Here is a 22,328-nt window from a genome sequence, read left to right as displayed (position 1 = left end):
AATAAAACTTTTTTACACGTCAACTTGTATGTCTATTAAACAGTTTGGTATTTTGATCGATGTTGCGAGTACGTAAACCCAAGTCTGCACACTTGGCCATGACAACTACAACAGTGACTTAAGAGAACTACATTCTACATGAATCTGTTTGAAATGCCCCCGAGCGTGGTGCACTGTGGGAAGGCGAGCGATGGCAGGCGATTTGCGTCGCTGTGAACGCACCGTTAGTTCTCTCTGTCTCTACAGCAGTGCATCACTAATTGGGAAAGGGGATGCGATTAATTAAGCTACCTGACGTATTACCCACAAGCTTATAAATAGACACCCGGGGTCCTAAAGCCGGTAGCTCATTGTCAACACCACTGGTTCTGGGGCTGTTTAGCCGTGTAGAGTCACGGGTGCTGCATGAAATCGACAGGTATGTCACTGATGAGCTTGCTAAGTGGCTACCTGTTACCTATTGTATAGGGGGGCGGAGCCGCCATATGTCAATGTGCGTGTGGGGGAGTGAAGCTGTGTTGTTGTTGTGCGTAACAAGGTTTGTTATTAAACGTAGCCGCGGTCTTGTACTATTCTGATTGTAGTATAATATGGGCAAATCATGATGTAGTGTTTATGTATCTTTTACCAGTGTTTGTATTATATGTTTGCAGTGTCAGACCCTCACAGCTACACAGGAGTGCTAGTTGCTGTTCTCTTTCTTTCTTTTTTTGTAAATGTGTGTTTGATGCATTGGTGCCTCTCATAGATTCTTTACTTTATTGTGTCGGTTTGAGTTCCTCTAGCCTATCGGCCTGTGTCGTATATGTATAGGTGTAAATGTGAGCCGCAGGTTAGAGTGGAATTATTTATGTATTTTTCTTTTTACTTTATTTCCAGTCCATGTGTGTCCCTTTCCCCCTTCATTGCTAATAGCTTCAGTCCTGATAAGACCACTAGTAACTTACCCATAGCCGGTCTCTGTAGTTTTTCTCACCCTAGTAGCCTACAGAGAGTGCAGTGTGTTTGTAGTGGAACTATTAATTGCTTGGTCACGTATCACGAGTGTCTTGAATATTGTAGTGCATTTTCCCTGAATTCAAACACGTTATTGAGTGTGCACAAGACTACGTGTGTTTTAGAGACCTGGTCTGACATCAGTTCTTCTAGTGGCCCATTGCCGAGGTTCCCCAGCCCCCATACTGTCCATGTATGTTATTATTATTTTCTTTATCTGGTGACCAACCAACTCCACTGTTGTGCAAAATTTATTAATACTGATTATTTTTATACTTTCTCAAAAATAAACTGTGCAATAGCATTATTGAATTCCCTTTGCTCAGATATAAATTAGCCCACTTCAAGGGGTGGCGTAGTCAACTGGCCTGAGAGGGCGCTACACATAGAACATGGAGGAGAGGTGACTGGCCATGGCACCCATGTCCGACTGATTATGGTGAGCCGGTCTGAGAAAAAAAGCCAGGGCCATTTTTTTGTCCGAGTCCAGCCCTTGCCTCAGCTGTACTTCGTTGTGCTTTTTAGAGTGTTTCTCTTTGGTCATGTTTGTTTTTTGACATGTCACATGAAGCTTCATGGTTGTTAACTGGAGAGAAATAACTCCAGATTATGCTTCTTTTTCTTTGTCATAACAGCAGCAATGCACTTCAATCTGCGCTGAGTGTGCTTTCATTGAGTGAGAGTGTTACCAGCGTAGTGAAGTTGGGTGTAAAGTGATAGGCTATAGCCAATGGCGGCTGGTCAATAGAGGCCCTTGGGGTGCCACTCTTCCTGGGGCCTGTACTACGAATCAAGATCAACATGCTCTGGATTACTTTCAGTTACCCGGCTACGCGAAGCCTAACAATTGCAGTCACGATAAGCGGTACTACGACGGCGGTTATCAATTCTCTAACTCAACCCAGATCTTTCCAATCTAGAGACGTGCGCGTTCACATAAAGGGGCGGTGTTTGAACCGTATGTCCAATCGCAAACATGGACTAAACAAGAGCCGCATATTTCACGGAGGAGGAGCAGACAATCTTACAAACTTTGTCTACTCCTCCTGCGTGAAATATTGTAATACAAGCATATCAGGAATACAGACATAATACCGGCAAATTTCAACAAAGTCGCTGCTGCTAAGCTGGAAAAAAATAGCATACGCTGTAAATGCGTAAGCTACATAACTTATTGAAGATGTGACCATAATTACATGGGTGCATTCCACAACGTTAAACTTTTGTTGCTGTATTATTTTAGTTGCAACCCTGCAGTGGCAAACGATCGTGGGAGCAAATGCTAAATAAATATAAAACCATAATTCAAAACGGTAAGTAGCAGTAGGCAATACTTGCACATATTTTAAGGCCAACAAGTACAAGGCTGAATTGCCTGAATTAGTCCCTTTTGTAGGATATTGTATAGCTACAAAAGGCCTATAGAACAATGAAATTGCCTGCAGCCAACAGGAAGAAAAATTACGCAACTGGTGGCAGCAGGTTGGAAGCCCAGGCATATGTATGTTTCAAGTAATCTATGTGACCATGTTCATTCAACAATTATTTATGAATATTGTAGGAGTGAAATGTATAACTGTTCTCTGCAGTGACAGGAAATACAGTGGTGTTGCTGCCACCACCCACTGTCGTCCCACTGTGCCATACAGAGGTAACAGTGAAACTAATAGTCATACGCCAGTATGTATGCCATATGTGGTTGCTGAATATGGATGAAATATACCATTTACTTTCTCAAGTGGAGGTCCTAGATGATCAGGAAACTGTGTCTGCCTGCTCATTTTGGGGGTACACCTTTGAGTTTTATTTACCACTTGCAACACAGATGGTGAGAGTGCGTGAACGTGTGACTGTGATTGAAGTGTCTGTAATGACTTACTAATTGTGGTGGTCTCAACATAAGACACAAGTCCTTAAAGTGCTCATTTCAAATATGACTCAATTGATTACATTTCTATGGTGTTGAACTCAGCAGGAAGAGGAACTTCTTCCTCCCCCTGAGCCTAGGGCCTCCACTTCAAGGCCAAGACAAAGACACAAGGTATAAGCAAAAAAACCACAGTAGTCAAATGGACACCTTCAACTTTCTCCAAGTGTGCCTTGCAAAGGGACAATGTTCTTCATTTGTTTCAGGTTGGAGCAGACAGTGTGAGGGCCCTGTATAAAATAACCCTGGAGCTCGATTATAAGGTTTTTAATTAAAAGAACAAGGCTGGAGACAGAAAAACTGGAATATGAGAAGAGATCGTACATGACTGAACGACACTAAACTTAGTTACACTGACATCTTTTTCCTGTTCCTAGGGGAGGGAGAACACATAAGGATGTATTTGTTAAACTTTTGTCTACGTTTTTATATTTTTATACCTTTTTGTGGCTTTTTTGTTGTGCCTTTTGAATGTTTTGTCCTATTTAATCCTATTTATTATTTTTGAAAAATACTATAAAAGTGAATGAAACATCAAAAATCAATGAAAGTAGTGAAATGATCATTTATGTATCACTTGTGAAGAGCTTTGTACAGATACCCATTGTTCTTTTTGGTTTGAAAGGTTTTGAAAGAAACCCCAATTTCTGATATGGAAATGATTAGAAAATGGGTCAAAGCAACCCAAGGACAAAGGGGTTAAGGGGAGACACAGTGAATAGGGATAACATATCAACATGAAACCTCCCAAGTTGATAACTAATAGTAGGTCAAATAATGTTTTCATTACTAGTTTCCTGTAAATGTAGGCCTATGTTTAAATGAGCAAATGATGACGTTGTAAAATATGATATTATTTGCATACATTTCCAGAACAGAAATCAGAACATTGAGTGAAAAACCTCCTTTCATTTGTCAACATATTAGGAGTCCAAAGTTTTTACAAAGGGCACTTTGGATATATATTTTTCATCATAAAATCTGTTCAAAATTGCGCGGCAGACCGTGTTCTTGCTCAGGTTCTCCGCATCACCCACACTATAAAACTAGCTACCCATAGCGAAATAACGAAACGCTATGCATTCAGTCTGTGGGACTGAGTGTACAGCTTCAATGCGTCGCATTGGCAACATACGGCTCAAGAAGCTGGCAATATACGTAATTCCCTCTGCTAAGAATCTATATCTTTCAGAAAGATACTCATGAGGGAATGCAAAAGGGTTTTGTCGGTCTCTAAATGTTCTGGCTCTTCTGAACGCACCTCACTACAGTATCAGCGCACCAAGCTGCACAGGATCTACTATGAACGGTGACGACATTATCGTCAAGAATTAGTTAATGGGCGGCGTTTTCATACAGGTTGATCTCTGATCTCCAACTTATCCTGCTCCCGACCAGGTTAGCCGTTCAGCATATGTTACCATGGCGATCTACCCCGGTAACAAGTAATCCACCTTCGTAGTACAGAAAACCCTGGGTTGAACCTGAAGTTACCTCGCTAACGCCAAATCTTGATTCGTAGTACAGGCCCCTGGTGAAAAGTGTTTTAGATTTGTTTTTCCATGTGATATATTTTCTAACCAATAACTACTCATTTTAAGCATGACTGTTAAAAATATACAATAATGTCGCGGGTCATAAGGTGTGAAGGTAATAATTGGTTAAGGGAGTGTTGGGTTGGATAATTGTCAATGGGTGCTGACTCCAGAGGGGGGCGTGGTCGCTCGTCGCACAAGCCCAAGAAAGAGGGACGCCGCATGAAGAGAGGAGGCCGGGAGACGAAGCACGCCACCACGCCTGTTGCAACAAGAACCGCCGGACGAAGGGACGTTTCCATCGCTTAAAGCTGGTATAAAGCATATTAGCTAAACGGCCTGAATTAACCAAACGATTATTTTATTTTACTAGTTCCTGAGAGAGACGCGCAGCAGACCGAACCTTGTCAGAGGTTCCAGCTTTGTCTTGGACTATAGTGGACTGATCTACAAACAGGTGTGGGAGTGCCGACCGGGTGCGGGACTACACAGACGCATTATTGGCGACCGACTGCCGGTGCTGGGACAAGGACGCTGGGTCTGAACTCTGAGGTTGGAGGTTGCAAATCGAACTATCAGCGCCATTGACTACCGAGTGGGGGGGGGGAGGGGGTGACTTTCATGGAAAGCGGACTTTAATTCCATTTATATTTAGATAAATATTAACTGTAATTTCTTGCTTGTGTGGGATTGGGAAGGTTGCCTACCCTGTGCGGAGAGTGTGAAGTGCAGACCTTGGTTTTAATGTGCCCGCATGACAGCGGTGCAGTGAAATATTCTAGTCTTCAATTGAGTGCAGTGAGCTCTGAAGTGGGCAGAATCTCTCTCTCTGTCCAAAGGCGTTAGATGATCTAAAAAGAAGTATTTCTTAGTCAAAGTCGGTTTTAACAAAGGTTTTCTTTATTTTGTGCCAGGATTTCGGTATACATTTGTTGGCTTCTCAGCTAGAGAACCCAACTCTAAAATGGTACAGAGGATATTTATACAAGTCATGCATGTCACACAAATACTTTTGTCCGTTTATTGGTATTTGGCCTAGAACTCTGATAAACAGATGGAAGCAATACCACAAGCCAAATCAAAGGGCATTTCCCCTCCCCCCTCAGCTGTTGACTTGTGTCAACCTGACCTTAGAGTAGTTTCGGAGAAAAGAGCAGAACATTCTACTGATTGCTTAATTGAGACCAGAGAAGAGGCCCATAGAAGGAAATGCCCTGTGGATGTTGTTCTCTTAGACAACACCCCGCTGACTCCTCCCTCAATTTGCTACGGCGGTGTCTTTAGTTCGTTCCTTCAAAGAAGGTCAGTCTCCTGACTGACCTATCCCAGAGTCATTCCCCAATACAGGGTTTTTGATTCCACAACAGTTCCTTAGTCTAGTCCTTGGTGGGTGTGGCAGTTTGCAGTGCGATATGAGAGTTTAAATGTGGATGCGCACTTTGTGGGTAGCAGGTGGCTACGGGGTGCTCGGGCTTCTTATGGGCTGGTTCCATCTCAAACCCCGGTTCTTATGCCACCCAGGGTGTGTCTTATGCCACATTTGTCTATCCCAGTGTTGGATGCCAGCCTGAAGTTTACTGTACCAATGCCGTGTATTCTGAATTTGTTGTACCCAATAAAGTGTATTAATTTTTGCTACTTCTGTCTGTTCATCTGAATTGTTGTCAGAAAAGGGTATTGTAATTTACATCTTAAAGCCTTACCTCTCTGCGCGACAATAACATGTTGTGTGTGTGTATATATAATTAGTATATATATATATATATATTAGTATATTTTTGAGTATATATATATATATACTCAAAATCTGTTTTGGGATAAATTTACTTCATGCTCGACATCTGGGGCGCTAGAAAAATCAGCGCCAACCAACCTGCTGGTGATGGGTGAATTGCTAACAAGATATACCAGAGCAACACATAGTCAGCCAATCAGCGTCCTCAAAAATGATGCCTATAGGGCGCTGAAATAATCGCCCCAAGTAGTCTACATTGATTTTGCAACTGTAAGGCCTACTTTACGTTAGTAAAATTGGATGACTCAATACACTGGACTTCAGACGTTATCAAATCCTGTCTCATATCTTCTCCAAAATCCTTTTTTTGGGGGGGGGGGGGGGCTGGTTGTGTATTGCATGCCGCACTATCTGATTAAAATGACAGTTCTCTCTACAGTCAGTGCTCGCGTAAAGGAGATACCCTTTCCAAAACTTGTAAGGGCGTAATAATTTGTGAAAGACCCAGAGAAACACAAATATCCGAGGCAAAATCCCGGACAGCCGGACGCATTTTTTAGGTCTCGAAAAGAGGACATGTCCGGGTAAAAGAGGACGTCTATGTCGATGCCTTATTTTGCTTCCTGTGCTTGCTTTTTAAAACATTCAGAACAGACACAGCATGGACGGTTACAGGAGTTAAGCAGCGCTTGAAGTGGAAAAAAAAACTTGCCGGTACTGTCTTGCATTGGCAAATCATCAACATTTGAGATTTCTACAGTGAAAAACAAAGCTTGGAGATATTGCTGGTACAACAACAATTAGTGTTAGCCTATTTATTAACAACATAAATGCATAGCCGCGGGAACATATTTTATCAGGGAGGTGCTGGGGGGTGGCTTAATGTTGCAGGGCGGCAGGACTGGGCATAAAAATAGGCCCTGGACTTTGATCCAGACCGGCCCACCAGAACCAACCCCAGTATACGCCGCCACAGCTGCCCTGCTAATGCATGCATAGTCTGTGTTTGATGGGATACAGGAGTTAGATACTTTTTTGGCCCTTATTTGAGCGCAAAATAGTTTTGAGCTTTGTGTAAAATAAACATTACCATTTTTTTACTGGTAAAACCTCGTCTGGTGAAGGTGATGTCTTTTTTTTCTACATTTTTCAGCCCCACCTTACGTTTCTTAGCCTGGTTTTCCATCGTTATTCTTCTCCCGGTGCTCCCAATGGCCAGTCCGCTACTGCGGGGCTGTTCCGCGGTGGTGGATTTTCAAATCATATCATTTTAAATTCTCGTGCTGACCCCGCAGCCATGCTTAAATGTATGTATTTATTTAGACAAGTTTGAAGCTCATGATTCATAGCCTACCCGATGTTTCTGGCTGGACTTGGACTTCTGTTGACGTGTTTGCCTCTGGCATATACGTTCTTTAAGTGCCTTTCTGAAGCCAGGCTAACATAATGACTTAGAAACGAAACTCTTTTAATTTCTAGGTTTGAAAGCAGCAGTGATAAATCGGTTTTACTCAGGCATCAGCTGATTCTGTCTAGATAACTTTTTCAAATCTAGCGTCCGTGGGTAAGCAAACTTCTGATAGGGTGGGCCGACTGCTTGCCTTTACGTAATTCGTAAAGATCTGAGGTAAGTCACGTGGTGCTAGTGCCCTCTGGGTACCAATCTCTGTGACCCTGACGAAAATCAACCGGAGACATCTGACTTACGTACCCCATGGCCAGACTTAGTACAGAAGCAAAATAAAAATTGAGCTGAAGTACGTAGGAGGGCAGAGCCAGGCTAACTCATGGGTGGACTGGGGGAAAAAAGTGGCCCAGGAGTTATACTGTTAGACCGGCCCAGTCAGTAAAGGATGCGCGGCCCACTCAATGCATCGCAAATATCGACCAGTCACTGGCCTACTTACATTTACACTTATGCATTTAGAAAATGCTTTTATCCAAAGCGACTTCCAAGAAAGAGCTTTACAAAAGGGTCACTGATCATAACAACGAGGTAGTCCCAAACATTGCAAACAGCCAAAACATGAAGCATACATTGTGAAAAACTAAACAAGTTCCAAAGGGAAGACCCATAAGAGCATGCAGTTATACAAGTTACAAATTAAAAAACATGAACCCCAAAAAGTGCGAAACTGTACCTGTAGAAGAACAATCAACAGTAAAATATTTCACAGCGAGTACAAGAGTTCAAGATTTTACTTTGTTATAACTAACCTACAAGAGCAACGTGTCTCTCAATAAGAGTCATTGTGATCCTGGAGGAAAATAACATCAGGTCCAATCAAGCATTCCCAAGTGCCGTTTTGCTCCGGGAACAAGTGCGTCTTGAGCCTTTTCTTGAAGGTGGGGAGACACTCAGTGTCCCTGATGGAGGTGGGGAGCTGGTTCCACCATTGGGGGGCCAGGCAGGAGAAGAGCTTGTGTTGGGACCGGGCAGTCTTGAGCGGTGGGACTACCAAGCGGTTGTCTGAAGAAGACCGTAGGTGGCGGGTGGGGGTGTAAGGCTGCAGGAGAGACTTGATAGTTGTGTAGTTGGGTGCAGTCCCGTTCACTTCTTGGAAGGTCAGTATCAGAGTCTTGAATCTGACATGGGCGTTGATGGGTAGCCAGTGGAGAGAGATGAGGAGCGGGGTAGCATGGGAGCGTCTGGGTAGATTGTAGACCAGGCGGGCAGCTGCATTCTGAATCCTCTGAAGAGGGCACGTTGCACATGCTGGGAGACCAGCGAGCAGCGAGTTGCAGTAGTCCAACTTGGAGAGGACCAGTGCTTGGACTAGCAGCTGGTTGGAGTGCTCAGACAGGTATCTCCTGATGTTCTGGATGTTGTAGAGGGTGAATCTACACGACCGGCAGACTGCAGCAATGTGGGTCGTGAGGGAGAGCTTGTCATCGATGGTAACCCCAAGGTTCCTGGCAGAGAATGAAGGGGTCACCGTCGGACATCCCATGGTGATTGACAGATCGTGGGAGATGGAGGGTTTAGCCCGGATGATAAGTTCTGTTTTTGCGAGGTTCAGCCGGAGGTGGTGCTCGGTCATGCAGGCGGAGATGTCTGTGAGGCAGGCCTCAATCCTAGCTGAGATCCCCGGATCCGTCGGGAGGGGGAACGACAGGTATAGCTTTTGTTGCCGCAATGTTGTACCTTGGTCGGCTGGTTACGTAAATTTTGGTCCCGTGGACAACGTTGCCGTGACGTTGTCCCTTGGTCGGCTGGGTACATTCATTTTGGTACCATGGGTGAAGTTGCCGTTAAGTCGCTCTTTGGTCGCAGGACAACGGATCTCTAGTGCAGTGGTTTATCCGTGGAGAGATCACACTGCTTTCAGTTCTGACACTTTTGTAATGTAGCCATAGTCTACATGAATTTCAATCACACAATATTAAATGTTGCACCCAGCACGTATAAATGTAGACAATGTATGTAATTCATGTGCAGCTCAGCCCCAGTATGGTCATCAATTTTCTCATATGCAGGAACATAGCTTTAATAAATAAAAGACTGAATTTGGAATATAATTCTTATATTCTTAGCCTTAGGCCTATATTAAAATACAAGTATTTCATCCTTTACATGTACAAAAGAAATCAATGTGTAACATGATTAAGCAAACCTTCTTTGTCCAGCACACCAAAGCTGTATGACACACAATACAAATTTGAGCTGCAATAATTTTGTAATACAAAATTGTTAAATGTGACCAAAAGGTAAGCGATTCTTAAGTTTCATTTCCAAAGACAAGTCATCACAGAATATTACAATTCTTCCTAGCTAACCTGCCCCTCAGTCTGCCCCTGAGCAACAACTTTACGCATGCCCATTTGAACGCTTCTCTGAAACTGGGATTTCAGAAAAGAGTTTGCAGGGATTCAGCCGTCTTGAACTCAACTTTCAATTGAGTTCAACTGGAAATTTGCGACTTCAAAGGTGAGTTTCTTTACAGAAATAGTTTTAAATATATAAACATATTTGCTGAAATTGGATGGAGCATATTATTACGTATAGGTTTGAAGTGTAGGCTATTTAGCCTGGTTATCTGTTTCAGATTCAAATTGTTTACGTTAAGATTTTGCTACTAGTAGTAGTGCCAGTATAATGTACTGTAGAGGTAAGGCTAAACCCTCCAGAAAGTTATGTTTAAATACTGAAAATATATACATCAAAGTTTAGAGTCTCACAAATCACCCACAAAAGAATCAGTGAAAATAAACGTTCAGAACTGTTAGAAAAAACCTTGTCCGAAAATAGTTTATTTAGCCCTGGGTTTTCAAAGACTGGAGCAGCGCGTGGCTGATCACGTTTTGATCAGTCGGTCATGGCATGCACAGCAATGGCGTCTATAAAAGTATCATGTCACTAAATCTTCCAATTTGTACATGACATCTGTTTTTGGATAAGTTTATTCGTTTTAACCTTAAGATGTGTGAGTTCTAAATATTTCCGACGCTTCCACAAGTGAGTTTTTTCCAAAACGGCAGCTAGGTAGCTTTAATTAGCTTCCGTTACCTAGCAACCTAACATAATACTTGTAGCAATGCTCCTACCTGCTAGTGTTACTTGTTTGCCTACTAATTGTCAATTTTGAAGCCATACTATAGCGTTTGTCACATAGTTTGTCTATCGGAAAATATTTGGATGGAATGTTCAGAATCACACATGTGCGACGCTACGCTGTGGAGCCTTGCTTTTGAACGATCACACGTGTGCGATACTACTCCTTTTATATCAATATCAAAATGCTAATACTATGTACATAAACTACATTCAACTTTCATTTCTGTACAGATTATCCTACCACCGTCACACGGCCTAGCACTGTGTCCCTGGGAAATTATGGTAAAGTAATGAATAATCATTTATAACAGTGATAATAATTGTATGAACCATGGCAAAGCCAGCTGTTGTGGCCCGGGCATCTGATTAGGATGCCTCCTGGACGCCTCCCTGGTGAGGTGTTCCGGGCACGTCCCACTGGGAAGAGGCCCCGGGGAAGACCCAGGACACGCTGGAGGGACTATGTCACTCGGCTGGCCTGGGAATGCCTCGGGGTCCCCGAGGAAGAGGTGGTGGAAGTGGCCGGGGAGAGGGAAGCCTGGGCCTCCCTGCTTAGGTCGTTGCCCCCGCGACCCGATCCCCGGACAAGCGGCAGATGACAACGACGACGACCATGGCAACCCTAAAGGCTAGCGTCACTGTGTCCAATCCCGACCGCTGTGAACTACTATTGTCCAAACCCGAAAAGGGTTTCCGGTCTTTTTGCCACCATTTTCTTTTGCAATCACTAGCAAAGTGTACGTAGGATTATTTTAGGCATACCAAACAATCTACGTGTCAAATTTCATAAACATATATGGACGTTTACATGTCTAAATAATTTAGGAAAGTTACATTGATGAGAGAAAGCCGAAAGACCACTCGGGCGACGATCTTTACTCTGAAAAGTGTTTTTGTATTGTCATTGTTCTGCTACTATGGGTTAGCATAAAGTTTAATTTTTTTAACGCTAGCTTAACATTACTTTGTATAGCCAATGCCAAAAAACATTATCATGTATGAGGTGATCTGTAGTCGAGGGGAGGAAGGGAGGGGGGCAAGGGACTGACATGAGAAGAGTTCAACAAACATCCAGCAGGTGGTGGTATACAGTCAAATTGAGATTTTATCGCATAGTTTGGAGATGTTGAAGCGTGATATCTTATTGTGGAGGACTTAACTATGTCCCCGGATATATTGACAGCATTGATTAAGTTGAAGTTAATATCCCCGGAAAAACAGCAGCGGCGAGTGTTTACTACGAGGATAAGTGCGGTCGGGTTTGGACAAGGGTAGCGCACGGCTAATTTACCGGCGCCAGCGTCTTTTTACCGGCTCTAGTAAAAGATAAGCTAACTTTTTTTTTTTTTTACAATATTTAGCTCGAAAGGTAAGAAGTTAAAGCTTAACGTGAAATCAGTAAATCAGCTGAAAACGTGATACAATCATTTTATCAATATTTGAAGTGGCATTTTATCAGAATGTTAGCTAAAAAACGGTCGGGATTGGACACAGTGACGTTATGTTTTGAAGCAAAAGAATGACTTAAAGCTTTTGCATCACCAGACCCCTAGGTGTCAACTCTGGTCTGGTGGAGGAGAACCCATAGGGGGTCCAGGAAAACAGCTGGCAGCCAGGCAAGTGCAATTATAAGACACTCAAGGCTTCTCAATAGCATTGCCAACCCATTGTAAGGCATACTTAAGTTGTTCTGATCGTGGCAGGGGGATACATATTTGTCAAAACAACAAATGTTGTCTTACTAATGTTTTGTATACAACCATTCAAGGTAACGTGTTATTTACATCAATGTTACAGGTAATCTAGAAGAACCACAGTGTATGCCAATCATGTTAACTCTTGTAAACTTGTTTTACTTGTCTTTACTGACAGACACATTACAGGTTATGCTTCAGAAGATGGAGACATTGGAGGAGAAGCAGCAAGAGGCCTCTCCTATTCAGGCGACTACAGTGCAGACACGCTGAAGAGGTGCCAGTGATGGACCTACAGGTGTCCCAAACACAGGCTGAACTCCAAGACCTTGAGGAGCGCCTTAAGGTGCTGGAGTTCCGAAAGAGTGGTAGGTGTTTTGAGATTCTGTGAACTATGGCTTACACGCAGCGTTCAACGTTCAAATTGGTGCTAACAATAAGTTCATGATTTCTAATTACAGATGCTATGATGAAGTGGAAGACGGGACTGGGAGAGAAGGCTGTGGAGCTCCTCACAGCGTAGACACTCAAACACGCCCCAGCAGCCCATTCAAAACAAGCCAAGTGAATGAATCCCGATTGCAGCTTCCAAATCCAACCTTTCACATGGCTATGTGACCAAAAACTAGAATCCCATAATATTTTTTTGATGATGTATATTATTCTAGATGTGATTTTTTAATGACATGTATAGCCCCTTTCATACGTGCAATTAAGTTGATAGGACACTAACTTATTTTGTGCTTCATTGTCAGGGCCAACAGACAGGACCTGTAGCGGGCACTGGCAAAAGATGTTCATTCACTGTTTGGCACTTTGTTTGAAATAAAATGACTGAATGTTACATGGAAATGCTGCCTTGTTTATGATTAGCTTGAGTTAGGCTACACACCACACAAACATAGTCCTCCTGAAGTTGGCTATGTAGCCTATTATACAAGAACAAGTACCATTTGGGGCAAATGAGGTCTGCATATGAACCGCCCAAATTTAAGCAATAGAATTGAGAAATATAGGTTAGTAATTAACGTCGCAGTTATGGACTGGCAACGTCGGAAAATAACGTTGCTAGGAGGTCGCGGTTACGGACTGGCAACGTCACAAGATTACATTGCGGCAACCTTCTGGCATCCCACAGATGTAAGGTCCCCTAATGTCGCCAAAGACGTTGCGGCAACGTATGTTTGGTCATCTCGTGACGTTGCGACAACGTAAGGGCAACGTAAATGTGTTAGCTGGGTTGCAGCTAATCGTGCTTCGCAGCCATTGTGTTCCAGGCGTTAATATTTTGTAATTGTAAATGAGCAGCAACAAATGTATGCTTTTAAATCTATGCAGTCTTTGTAAATAATAAGTATGTATTTTTATAGAACATACAGAAATAACAGTTGTAAAATGTCATTAAAAAACTGACCCATCTGCAACTGACGCAAGCACAACTCACAATTTCCCCAGAAATTGTACCCTCTCTAGTTGGTTAGTAGTCCTGTCTGCCACCTAGTGGTTTAGATTAATCAGTTAAAAACGATCAAGCATCCGCATCTTATATTTCTTACAGAATTAGTTGTGTGACATTATATGTCATTATATGTCATATAGGCCTATGACTTATCTGACTTATAGGTCTATACAAACGGGAAATAACTGTACAATAAAGCAGTAGGCTATATTCAAAATAATCACTGATAAGCATTGCTTTTGAAGATACGGCTACGATTGGGAAATATTTAAAATGTGTGATCATAAGGAAATTGTTTTATTACAAGCGTTGGCCGACTATTTTTCAAGACTGAGAAGATTTCACTTAAAATTACAATAGGCCCTATAATCATTGAATGGAGCATTTAATGCCTGTATTCGTTACCCCGACTAAATCAATGGATCAGGTGCACGTTGCTTTTATGGTCAAGATAATATTAAAACTCCGTAGTCTAACCATGCTATGACAAACGTCAATCTGTCGTTCGGAAGTATGCTCCTACTTGCCCTGTATACAAACAGATATAAACTATTCCGCGTATCAGCTTCCCAGAAGCAATAATCGTGTGAATGAAAATAACCAAAGTCCTTTCACTAATCCTTGTATATCCTTTTTATCTGTGGAATCAGAATAGGCAGACCAGTATGGGGCACTGAGCGAACGAGACACTAGGCTACGATGCTCTTACGTTTGGATGAGCGAAGTCGCAGCGCTTCCGTTTTAATTGTAGGATAGTTTAGTTGTATAGGATAGCTTTTAAAGGTTAACATGTTTCGATATTTTTGTCCGGGCATTTGGATGGCATTAGTTTGCCTGCCGCTGGTTTGCAGTGCGTGTCCAGCCCAATGTAACTGTTTCTTTCACAAATTAAGTGACGGATCAAAATCAAGGTAAGAATTACCAAGCGGTTTCAACTGCACGTTTCCATTAATTTATATAAGAGTTTTGATATGTGGACAAATCAGTTTCAGGACAGCTTTTCTCTTTCTTCACTGTATAAGGATTAACTTGCACATGCTCTTTAATCTCCTTTGGTTATTAGTGATGTATAACTTACTCTCCATTACGTAAATACACCAACATAAATCGCTTTATATAAGTTACTAACAACTGATGAAAAAGAAAGGAATTTGGACTCTTCTTTTTTGCAGCTATACATTGTCGCATTCCTTGTGTGTAACACTAAATTAGTATAAATATAACAAATATATGCTTTTTGAGGTTTGCATATTTCATCCGTTGATTATTTTACTATTTTTCCCATTTAGGAGTGTGCTTTGCAATGATCCAGAAATCACTGCAGTCCCCCCCAATTTTCCCGTTGACACCTCTAAATTGAGAATTGAGAAGACGGCAATCACAAGGATTTCCAGTGAAAACTTTCACTACCTCAAAAACCTGGAATTTATGTGGATGTCCTTTAACTCTTTGAGCTCTCTGAATGTTGACAGCTTCCGTGGTCTGTATAGTTTGGATGAACTGAGGCTAGATGGAAACTCCCTTACCTCTTTTCCCTGGGAGTCTTTGACTGACATGCCCAACTTAAGGCTTCTTGATCTGCACAACAACAAGATCACATCCATCCCCACCAAAGCCTCCATGTACATCAAAAATATAACCTATTTGGACTTATCAAGCAACAGCCTGACAACTGTCCCCCCTGAGGTTCTCACCACATGGCTGAGTGTGAAGCCATCCCAGGACGATTCCTCCAAACTGATTCTTGGTGAGGATCAAGATCAGACCATGACACCTAAGGATACTGTGTTTTTAGACTACAAGGCCTGTGTGCTTGCAGGCCTATTATAATACCAACGTAAACTTGGGCCACCTGGCTTCTATCTGAGGGCTGGTTTAAGGATTAGTCTAATAATAGTAATGTCTAACCTTAACAGACTACTTGTGGCAATCATTTACTTAATTTACCTATATCACCATGATCACTTTTCCTTCAATCATTATTATTATACATATTTGGCTGATGGGATAAAGCACAGTGATATACATGTATATGCATGTCTTGCTATATTAAATGGAGCAGAGAGGTGTTGGGGGTGATATTAAAATTTTTAATCATTTAGCAGACCATTTCATTGTGTTTTTTTCCATAATTACAGGTCTCCATGATAATCCCTGGCTGTGTGACTGCCGGTTGTATGACCTTGTCCAGTTCCAGAAGTCGCCCTTCTCGCCTGTAGCCCTCATAGATACCCGATTACGATGCGCTGACCCAGAGAGCCTGTCAGGTGTCCTGTTCAGTGAGGCAGAACTTCAGAGATGCCTAGGGCCTCGTGTTCACACAGCCGTGGCTCGTGTCCGCAGCTCCTTGGGGAATAATGTGCTGCTTCGCTGTGGGACCATTGGGGTCCCAATCCCCGAGCTGTCCTGGACCCGTGCCGACGGCAAGAAAATGAATGGCACTGGTGAGTTTGGCTGAAGTCATTTCAGACAAATCATCCTTGCTAAGATCAGTTCAAGTACATCTATTTCAGTCACCATGCATAATAACAAGATTAAGGATTCTTTGTATTCGTCTTAATCTTTTGTTACAGTACAGGAAGAAGCTTCCAAGGAAGGAATAATTTGGTCCATCCTAAGCGTGCCTGCTGTTTCATACCATGACTCTGGGAGATATGTCTGCAAAGCCACCAACTTCATGGGGACTGCAGATGCCATCATTTCCCTGGTCATCACAGATTCATTTAGATCAGAGGAAACGGGTGGAGGCTCCAGAAGGAACAGAGGGAAGAAAACCGGAGGTATTGGAAAAGCTGCCTACCAGGAGAAGCTCATTGCTAGATATGTCCCACCACCAACAACTATGGCTGCTCAGCCTATTATCGAGCCTCTCAATGGCTTCACTGGTAAGTATGAGATTGAGAGCTACAGTATTTCTGACAGTGTACCAGATGGACAGACCGGTGTCCCCAGCACAGTTGAGCCAATAGAAGTGGAGAAGGCAGTGTTTAGCAATCTGGCAGCCAACGCCTCCTCCCTACAGCAAGCCCCGGAAAGAAGGGTGGTGCGCTCAGTAAAGGTGATAGGGGACACCGACCACACAGTCTCCCTGAACTGGCGAGCCCCAACAGCCACCAACACCACCGAGTTCAGTGTCCTATATGCTGTTTTTGGAGAAAGGGATATGCGTCGGATTAATGTTGGAGCAGGCAAGAACCGAATCACTATCGACGGCCTAGTGCCAAAGACAAAGTACATTGCCTGTGTCTGCGTCAAAGGCCTGATTCCCAAAAAGGAGCAGTGTGTAATCTTCTCAACGGACGAAGCTGCTAGCGCCAGTGGCACCCAGAAGCTCATTAATGTAGTGGTGATAACCGTGGCTTGCGTTATCGCTGTCCCCCTGACATTGATTGTCTGCTGCGGAGCACTGAAGAAACGCTGCCAAAAACTGTTAGGGAAGAAGTCCAAGGAGATGCAAGACTCTTACGTCACCTTTGAGACGCTCTCCCCAGGGACCAAGACAAAGGGTACAGAGGCGGAGTACCTGACCAAGCTCAACCCAGATGAATCCAACAGACTCCTCTCTGCCAGGTCAAGTGTGGACTCTGAGGCCACAGCCAGGACTGAAGGGCCACCAAACGAATACTTCTGCTGATACTAAATGTTTGTCTCAAAATGTAGAAAGTACACTTTGAGTGATCTCTTCAGGCTGGCGATATTCACTGTAACTATCACACCAACAAATGAGAGAGACTGTAGGAAAATGAGAGGGAACCATAAATCTTTCTGCAAAAGGGCATGCAAGGCTATTTGAGTGTAGATGTATGTAAAGTAAATGTTTACTTAACTTTCATTTTACAGGCTTGGACTAAAATAGGCCAACTGGTGAACTTGTACAAAAGGGAAATTATTTCAGTATACACATACAAACGGTCTGATTTGTATTTATGCATTTTGTACTGGTCATGCACTTTCAGTCGGGTCATATGTACCCAAATGTTATTTAGTTTCTTTAACAATATATTGCTATAGAATACATAAAACCCATCTTTTAGTCAGCGTCAGGTTTTCTGAAGGCTGTATGGCCTCGTCATTCCGGCACGTTTTTAATCTGATACTGTCTGTAGATTTGGTGAAGCAGAAATTATGTATGTAGTTTTGTATGTCAGTGTACTGTACTTACCATAAATATTAATGTGCCAGATTTACTGTCTGAATCAAACCAAATATACAATGTATTTTGTATGTATTTATGATATGAGAAATAAATGTACATCTTAATGTATGACAAAATAAATTGTGTTTTATAAAAACAATGTTTTGAGTGTTAGTGTCTACATGACCAACAAATATTTCTGTGGAATCTAATAATTTAACTTAATTAAAATATCACGGACAATGGAGGTTATGTGGAGCTCCATTTGTTGCCTGGAATACGAACTACTTACTAACCGAGAGTGAAGTCATGCCGGGAAATACCAAACTGAGGCAGGAACGTATCGACCGAGCGATAGTGAGGTGGATACGGCAAAGCCGAGGTTTGATATTTCCTGGCATGACCGAACGGTCGAGGTTAGTTAGTAGTTTATTATATGGCATTTTTAGCTTATTTTCATTTTGTAAACGAAAATAAATGGTACCTCTAGGCTAATTGTAGCTAGCTCTCAAGTCTTCTCACGCTGTGTTTCATGTGTTGCCTAGCAACTCATTACTTTTGATAGAAAGCGGACAACATGGTTCTGCTAAAATGGCTTTAATTTCAACACAAAATAACGACACAAGTGATTAAAAGAGTCTCGTCTTCATCCTCACTTTCGATGACAAATCTTTTTAGCATCATCTGGATAGTAAAACTCAGCAGCTGACTCGTCGCTCATTTTGAAGATGACGTCAGAGGGCAATACGGAGCCGTATTGACCGCTGAGGAGGGCAATACGCGTCTGGCATGTCTACCCATTATCCATTCAGAAAGCTCGTACCGTCGTTGCCATATAATAAAATCAGTTAATGTTCTCTTAACTATAGTTAGATGCTCTGTGGAAATTTCGACAACAATCTTATCAAAATGCCATGCTGTGGCCAGATGTAGTCCACTATATAAATACATATTATACTGTCTCATTAATGTCTAAGCACCCTGATATTGGTCAAATCATTAAAAAAAAATGTTTTTGCATTGAAAGTCTTTACTTGATAATGGCTTGGCTAGTTTGTAGACAAAGTAGTATTTCACCCTCTCCGTTATGTATGTCTTTAAACAACTTTTGATTAGCCTTTAGCATTAGTGCTCAGTGTTCAGAATACGTTTTTTACATTTTACAGCTCATATTCATTTCCAAACATTATGAGCCACAAAACCTCAATCTAAGGGGTCTACTGACAGCAAAGTAAAAAAATAATATGGTTCATTGCTAAAAATAAACATTTCTGGCGTGTCTAAGATGTAATTTGGTGTCTTAAGAATTACGTCAAAGAAGATTAAGGTAATAGGCTTTCTTCCCTTTGAGAAAGACTTACCATGCAGAGAGACCTCACAGGCATTTCTTTTAAAGGAATATGGACATCTTGTACATACCATTAACCATAACTTTAGTTTTTAGTCTAGCAACGCCTTGTTTATTGTATTGTTTGCCCGGTTGCTCTTGTACAAATGACAATTTGGGAAGGTGAGTAGCCTAGTCTAGACTTTTCATTCCCTTTCCGGTCGACTTTATTAATCATTCCTGTAGACTTTAATAGTTTTTCCTTACCATGTTAACATGTTTGTGTGTGTAGTTCACCTTGAAAGCATGTAATCTTTCCCTTTTCTATCAAATTATGAATAAACCTTTTTCCCGTGAATTTTTAGGTCATTACTTTGTATGGAAACCGCCATGGGACAAATCCCAGAAGATATCGCTGATGATTTTATAAAGATTCGCATAGAGAATTCACACCTGACCGAATTGCCTCGAGGGGCATTCTCGGGTGTTAGTGCCTTGGAGTTTCTTTGGCTAAATTTCAACGATATCACCCTTATGAATATCAAGTGTCTAGAAGGGCTCAGAAATTTAACAGAGTTGAGGTTACAGGGCAACAAGCTGCGTTCAGTACCATGGACAGCGTTCCAAGCTACGCCAAACCTAAAGATTTTGGACCTTAAACATAATAGACTAGATGTGCTCCAAGAATACGCTTTGAGACATTTGCCAGGTCTGACTTACTTAGACTTATCCTTCAATCAACTTACGGTCATATCAAAAGACGTCTTTCTGAACTGGCCTTTACTCCAAACAACAGGAAAACAGTGGGTCAAAGATGGTGTGGCAGCAAATGTTGTTCTGGCGCTCCACGACAATCCATGGCTATGTGATTGTCGTCTTAAAGGGTTTGTCGAATTCATTAGAACTGTGAGCCCACCACTCATTCTGATGAACTCTTACCTGACCTGCGCAGGCCCTAGCACCCGTGCCGGAAAATTCTTCCATGAGCTCCAGTTGAAAACTTGTATGAAGCCTGTGGCCTCAGCCTTAGACACCAACATTACTTTGCAACTGGGAGCAAATTTAACTCTCACTTGTTTAGTCAAGGCTAGGCCTGACCCCAGCATTCAATGGATGTACAGTCTGAAGATTATAAGAGGATTTGCTGGTAAGGCTTTATTTACTTAAAAAAATATGTTTTTACTTATCACCGTTATTTATAAAAAGCAACAGTTTATTGTTAGACGCTAAGAACTATACCCCTAATACTGCTAAGTGAACACATAAACTACATTAACTGTATAATTTAACAAAACATGTGGGCAAGTTTTGGATAAATACGATTTCTGGTTTTGGCTCTTGCGTTCTTTAATTGCTTCATTGAATAGGGCATTGAAATAATATATACATACGCTTATTACCAGTACATTCAATGAAGTACGTACAGAATATTAATATATGTCCTGATTTTACAAATGTATATCCTGCCAATCAACATGAGTAACATAATTCTTGGTGCCCCGTCAGTCAAACAGATACGTGTGGAAGAAGACACCATCAGCTCGCAGCTAATAATTCCATCTCTTCACCTGGCAGACAGAGGATACTACATTTGCATTGCCAACAACTTCATAGGAAACTCTTCGATTAGCGTTACAGTCAATATCAGGTCCCTCAACTCTTCCGTCACCTTGTCCCCTGCTTTCCCATTAGCATCAGCAGAGGAGAATGTGTATATAGACATCCGCATCTCCAAGCAGACGGTCTATGGTATTACCTTGGAGTGGTATGCCGTCACAGAGAAGCCAGCAGAAACCTGGTTTACCATCCACTTTGGTAAATACGACTTTCCCAAAAAAGAGATGATCTACATTGGCCCTGGCATCAATAGCTACTCAGTTGGTGACCTGATGCCAGTCACAAAGTACGAGGTCTGCGTGACCCTAAAAAATCAAGCTCCTCGTGAAGGCCAGTGCATTGTGTTTGTTACAGGCAGTGACATCAGCGAACTGGAACAGAGGGAGAGACTCATTCACATTATAGTGATTGTATGTGCTATGGTACTGGCAGTGCCTGCTGGCATGTACGCCTGCACCACCGACACCAGGTTAAACTGCTTTGAGCGCTGTACAGAAATGTGCAAGAGACGGAGGCAGCAGGGGAAAGACCTGAAGAGAGCAGAGGAGAGACACGGCACCTTCGATAGCTTGCAGGCCGCCAGTGACGAAGCACTTTGTCGGGACTCTGAAGAGAGGATGATGAGGAGGAGGTCTGATGATAAGAGCGGGAAGGGCATCAGCGGAGCACAGCTGTATTAGCTATAGCTATATTAGCTAACAAGGTACCTATGGTAAGATATCATGTTAAGACATGGTCTTTTGAAAGTTAAGTTTCTGAATGGTTGACAGTTAAGCTTAAATTGTCTTAGTAGGATTTTAATGCCTTTCTTCCATGTTCCTAGGAAGAGTTTGTTGATGTCTTGTGCAAAGATGTTTTACTTTTTGTTTTACATACATTTTATAACATTTTATATAACACTTAGTAAAAGTTGTTGTCCATTTTCCATCTGATCAATTATCATAACCATGCTTTTCTATATATATTTTTTCCTCTATATTATTGGCAGGTTGTTACTTTCTTTTCTGTTTTGGAGGGATGGTTCTTGTGTTGAATGACAGGGTAGAGGTCATGGATGAGTTTAATATGGAGACTGAGGCATACTCTTTGATTTTAGCACAATTACACAGAGGATTTGTTATATAAACTGTGTTTTGCGTGTTTATTCATGCAACCCTAACCTGAACCGTAGTAAGGAGATTAAAGTGCTTTTCTATCTGAATCATGTGTGTCTTGATTACATCTAGAAAGAATAGCATTAAAGGATTGGTCACACTAAATAGTGTAGTATGCCTTTGGTGTTGAATGCTGTGCTTTAGTTAAATGCTCAAATTAGTATAAATAGTCTTTGATGACTATGGCCCAGGAA

General features: G+C 42.0%; 2 protein-coding genes and 2 long non-coding RNA genes across 5 annotated transcripts; all 4 read left to right on the top strand.

Moving 5' to 3' along the window:
- Positions 1–2,147: 2,147 nt before the first annotated feature.
- Positions 2,148–3,405, top strand: LOC146260391 (uncharacterized). The gene is made up of 3 exons (XR_014729594.1): positions 2,148–2,647; positions 2,736–3,037; positions 3,130–3,405. It is a non-coding gene; the product is annotated as an uncharacterized LOC146260391 (long non-coding RNA).
- Positions 3,406–9,942: 6,537 nt separating this feature from the next.
- Positions 9,943–13,294, top strand: LOC146260390 (uncharacterized). Of its 2 annotated transcripts, XR_014729571.1 has the most exons (4): positions 9,943–12,364; positions 12,621–12,810; positions 12,904–13,006; positions 13,198–13,294. It is a non-coding gene; the product is annotated as an uncharacterized LOC146260390 (long non-coding RNA). The 2 variants fall into 2 exon arrangements; XR_014729570.1 differs by having other exon boundaries at positions 9,945–12,364; positions 12,904–13,294.
- A 1,396-nt stretch (positions 13,295–14,690) lies between these two features.
- LOC146260389 (leucine-rich repeat, immunoglobulin-like domain and transmembrane domain-containing protein 1) lies at positions 14,691–17,535 on the top strand. Its single transcript, XM_084670597.1, has 4 exons — positions 14,691–14,812; positions 15,191–15,648; positions 16,040–16,345; positions 16,475–17,535. The coding sequence occupies exons 1-4, from the start codon at positions 14,691–14,693 to the stop codon at positions 17,533–17,535; spliced, it is 1,947 nt and encodes a 648-aa protein (XP_084526723.1).
- Positions 17,536–19,436: 1,901 nt separating this feature from the next.
- On the top strand, positions 19,437–21,660 carry LOC146260388 (leucine-rich repeat, immunoglobulin-like domain and transmembrane domain-containing protein 2). Its single transcript, XM_084670534.1, has 3 exons — positions 19,437–19,546; positions 19,729–20,510; positions 20,870–21,660. Exons 1-3 carry the CDS (start codon positions 19,437–19,439, stop codon positions 21,658–21,660), a joined length of 1,683 nt encoding a protein of 560 aa, XP_084526660.1.
- The last annotated feature ends 668 nt before the right edge of the window (positions 21,661–22,328 follow it).

Source organism: Hypomesus nipponensis, chromosome 13 (assembly GCF_054491055.1).
Source record: "Hypomesus nipponensis isolate SF chromosome 13, ASM5449105v1, whole genome shotgun sequence".
Lineage (NCBI taxonomy): Eukaryota > Metazoa > Chordata > Actinopteri > Osmeriformes > Osmeridae > Hypomesus > Hypomesus nipponensis.
Note: the sequence above shows the minus strand (reverse complement) of the source record. Positions and strands in the feature narration are given on the sequence as shown.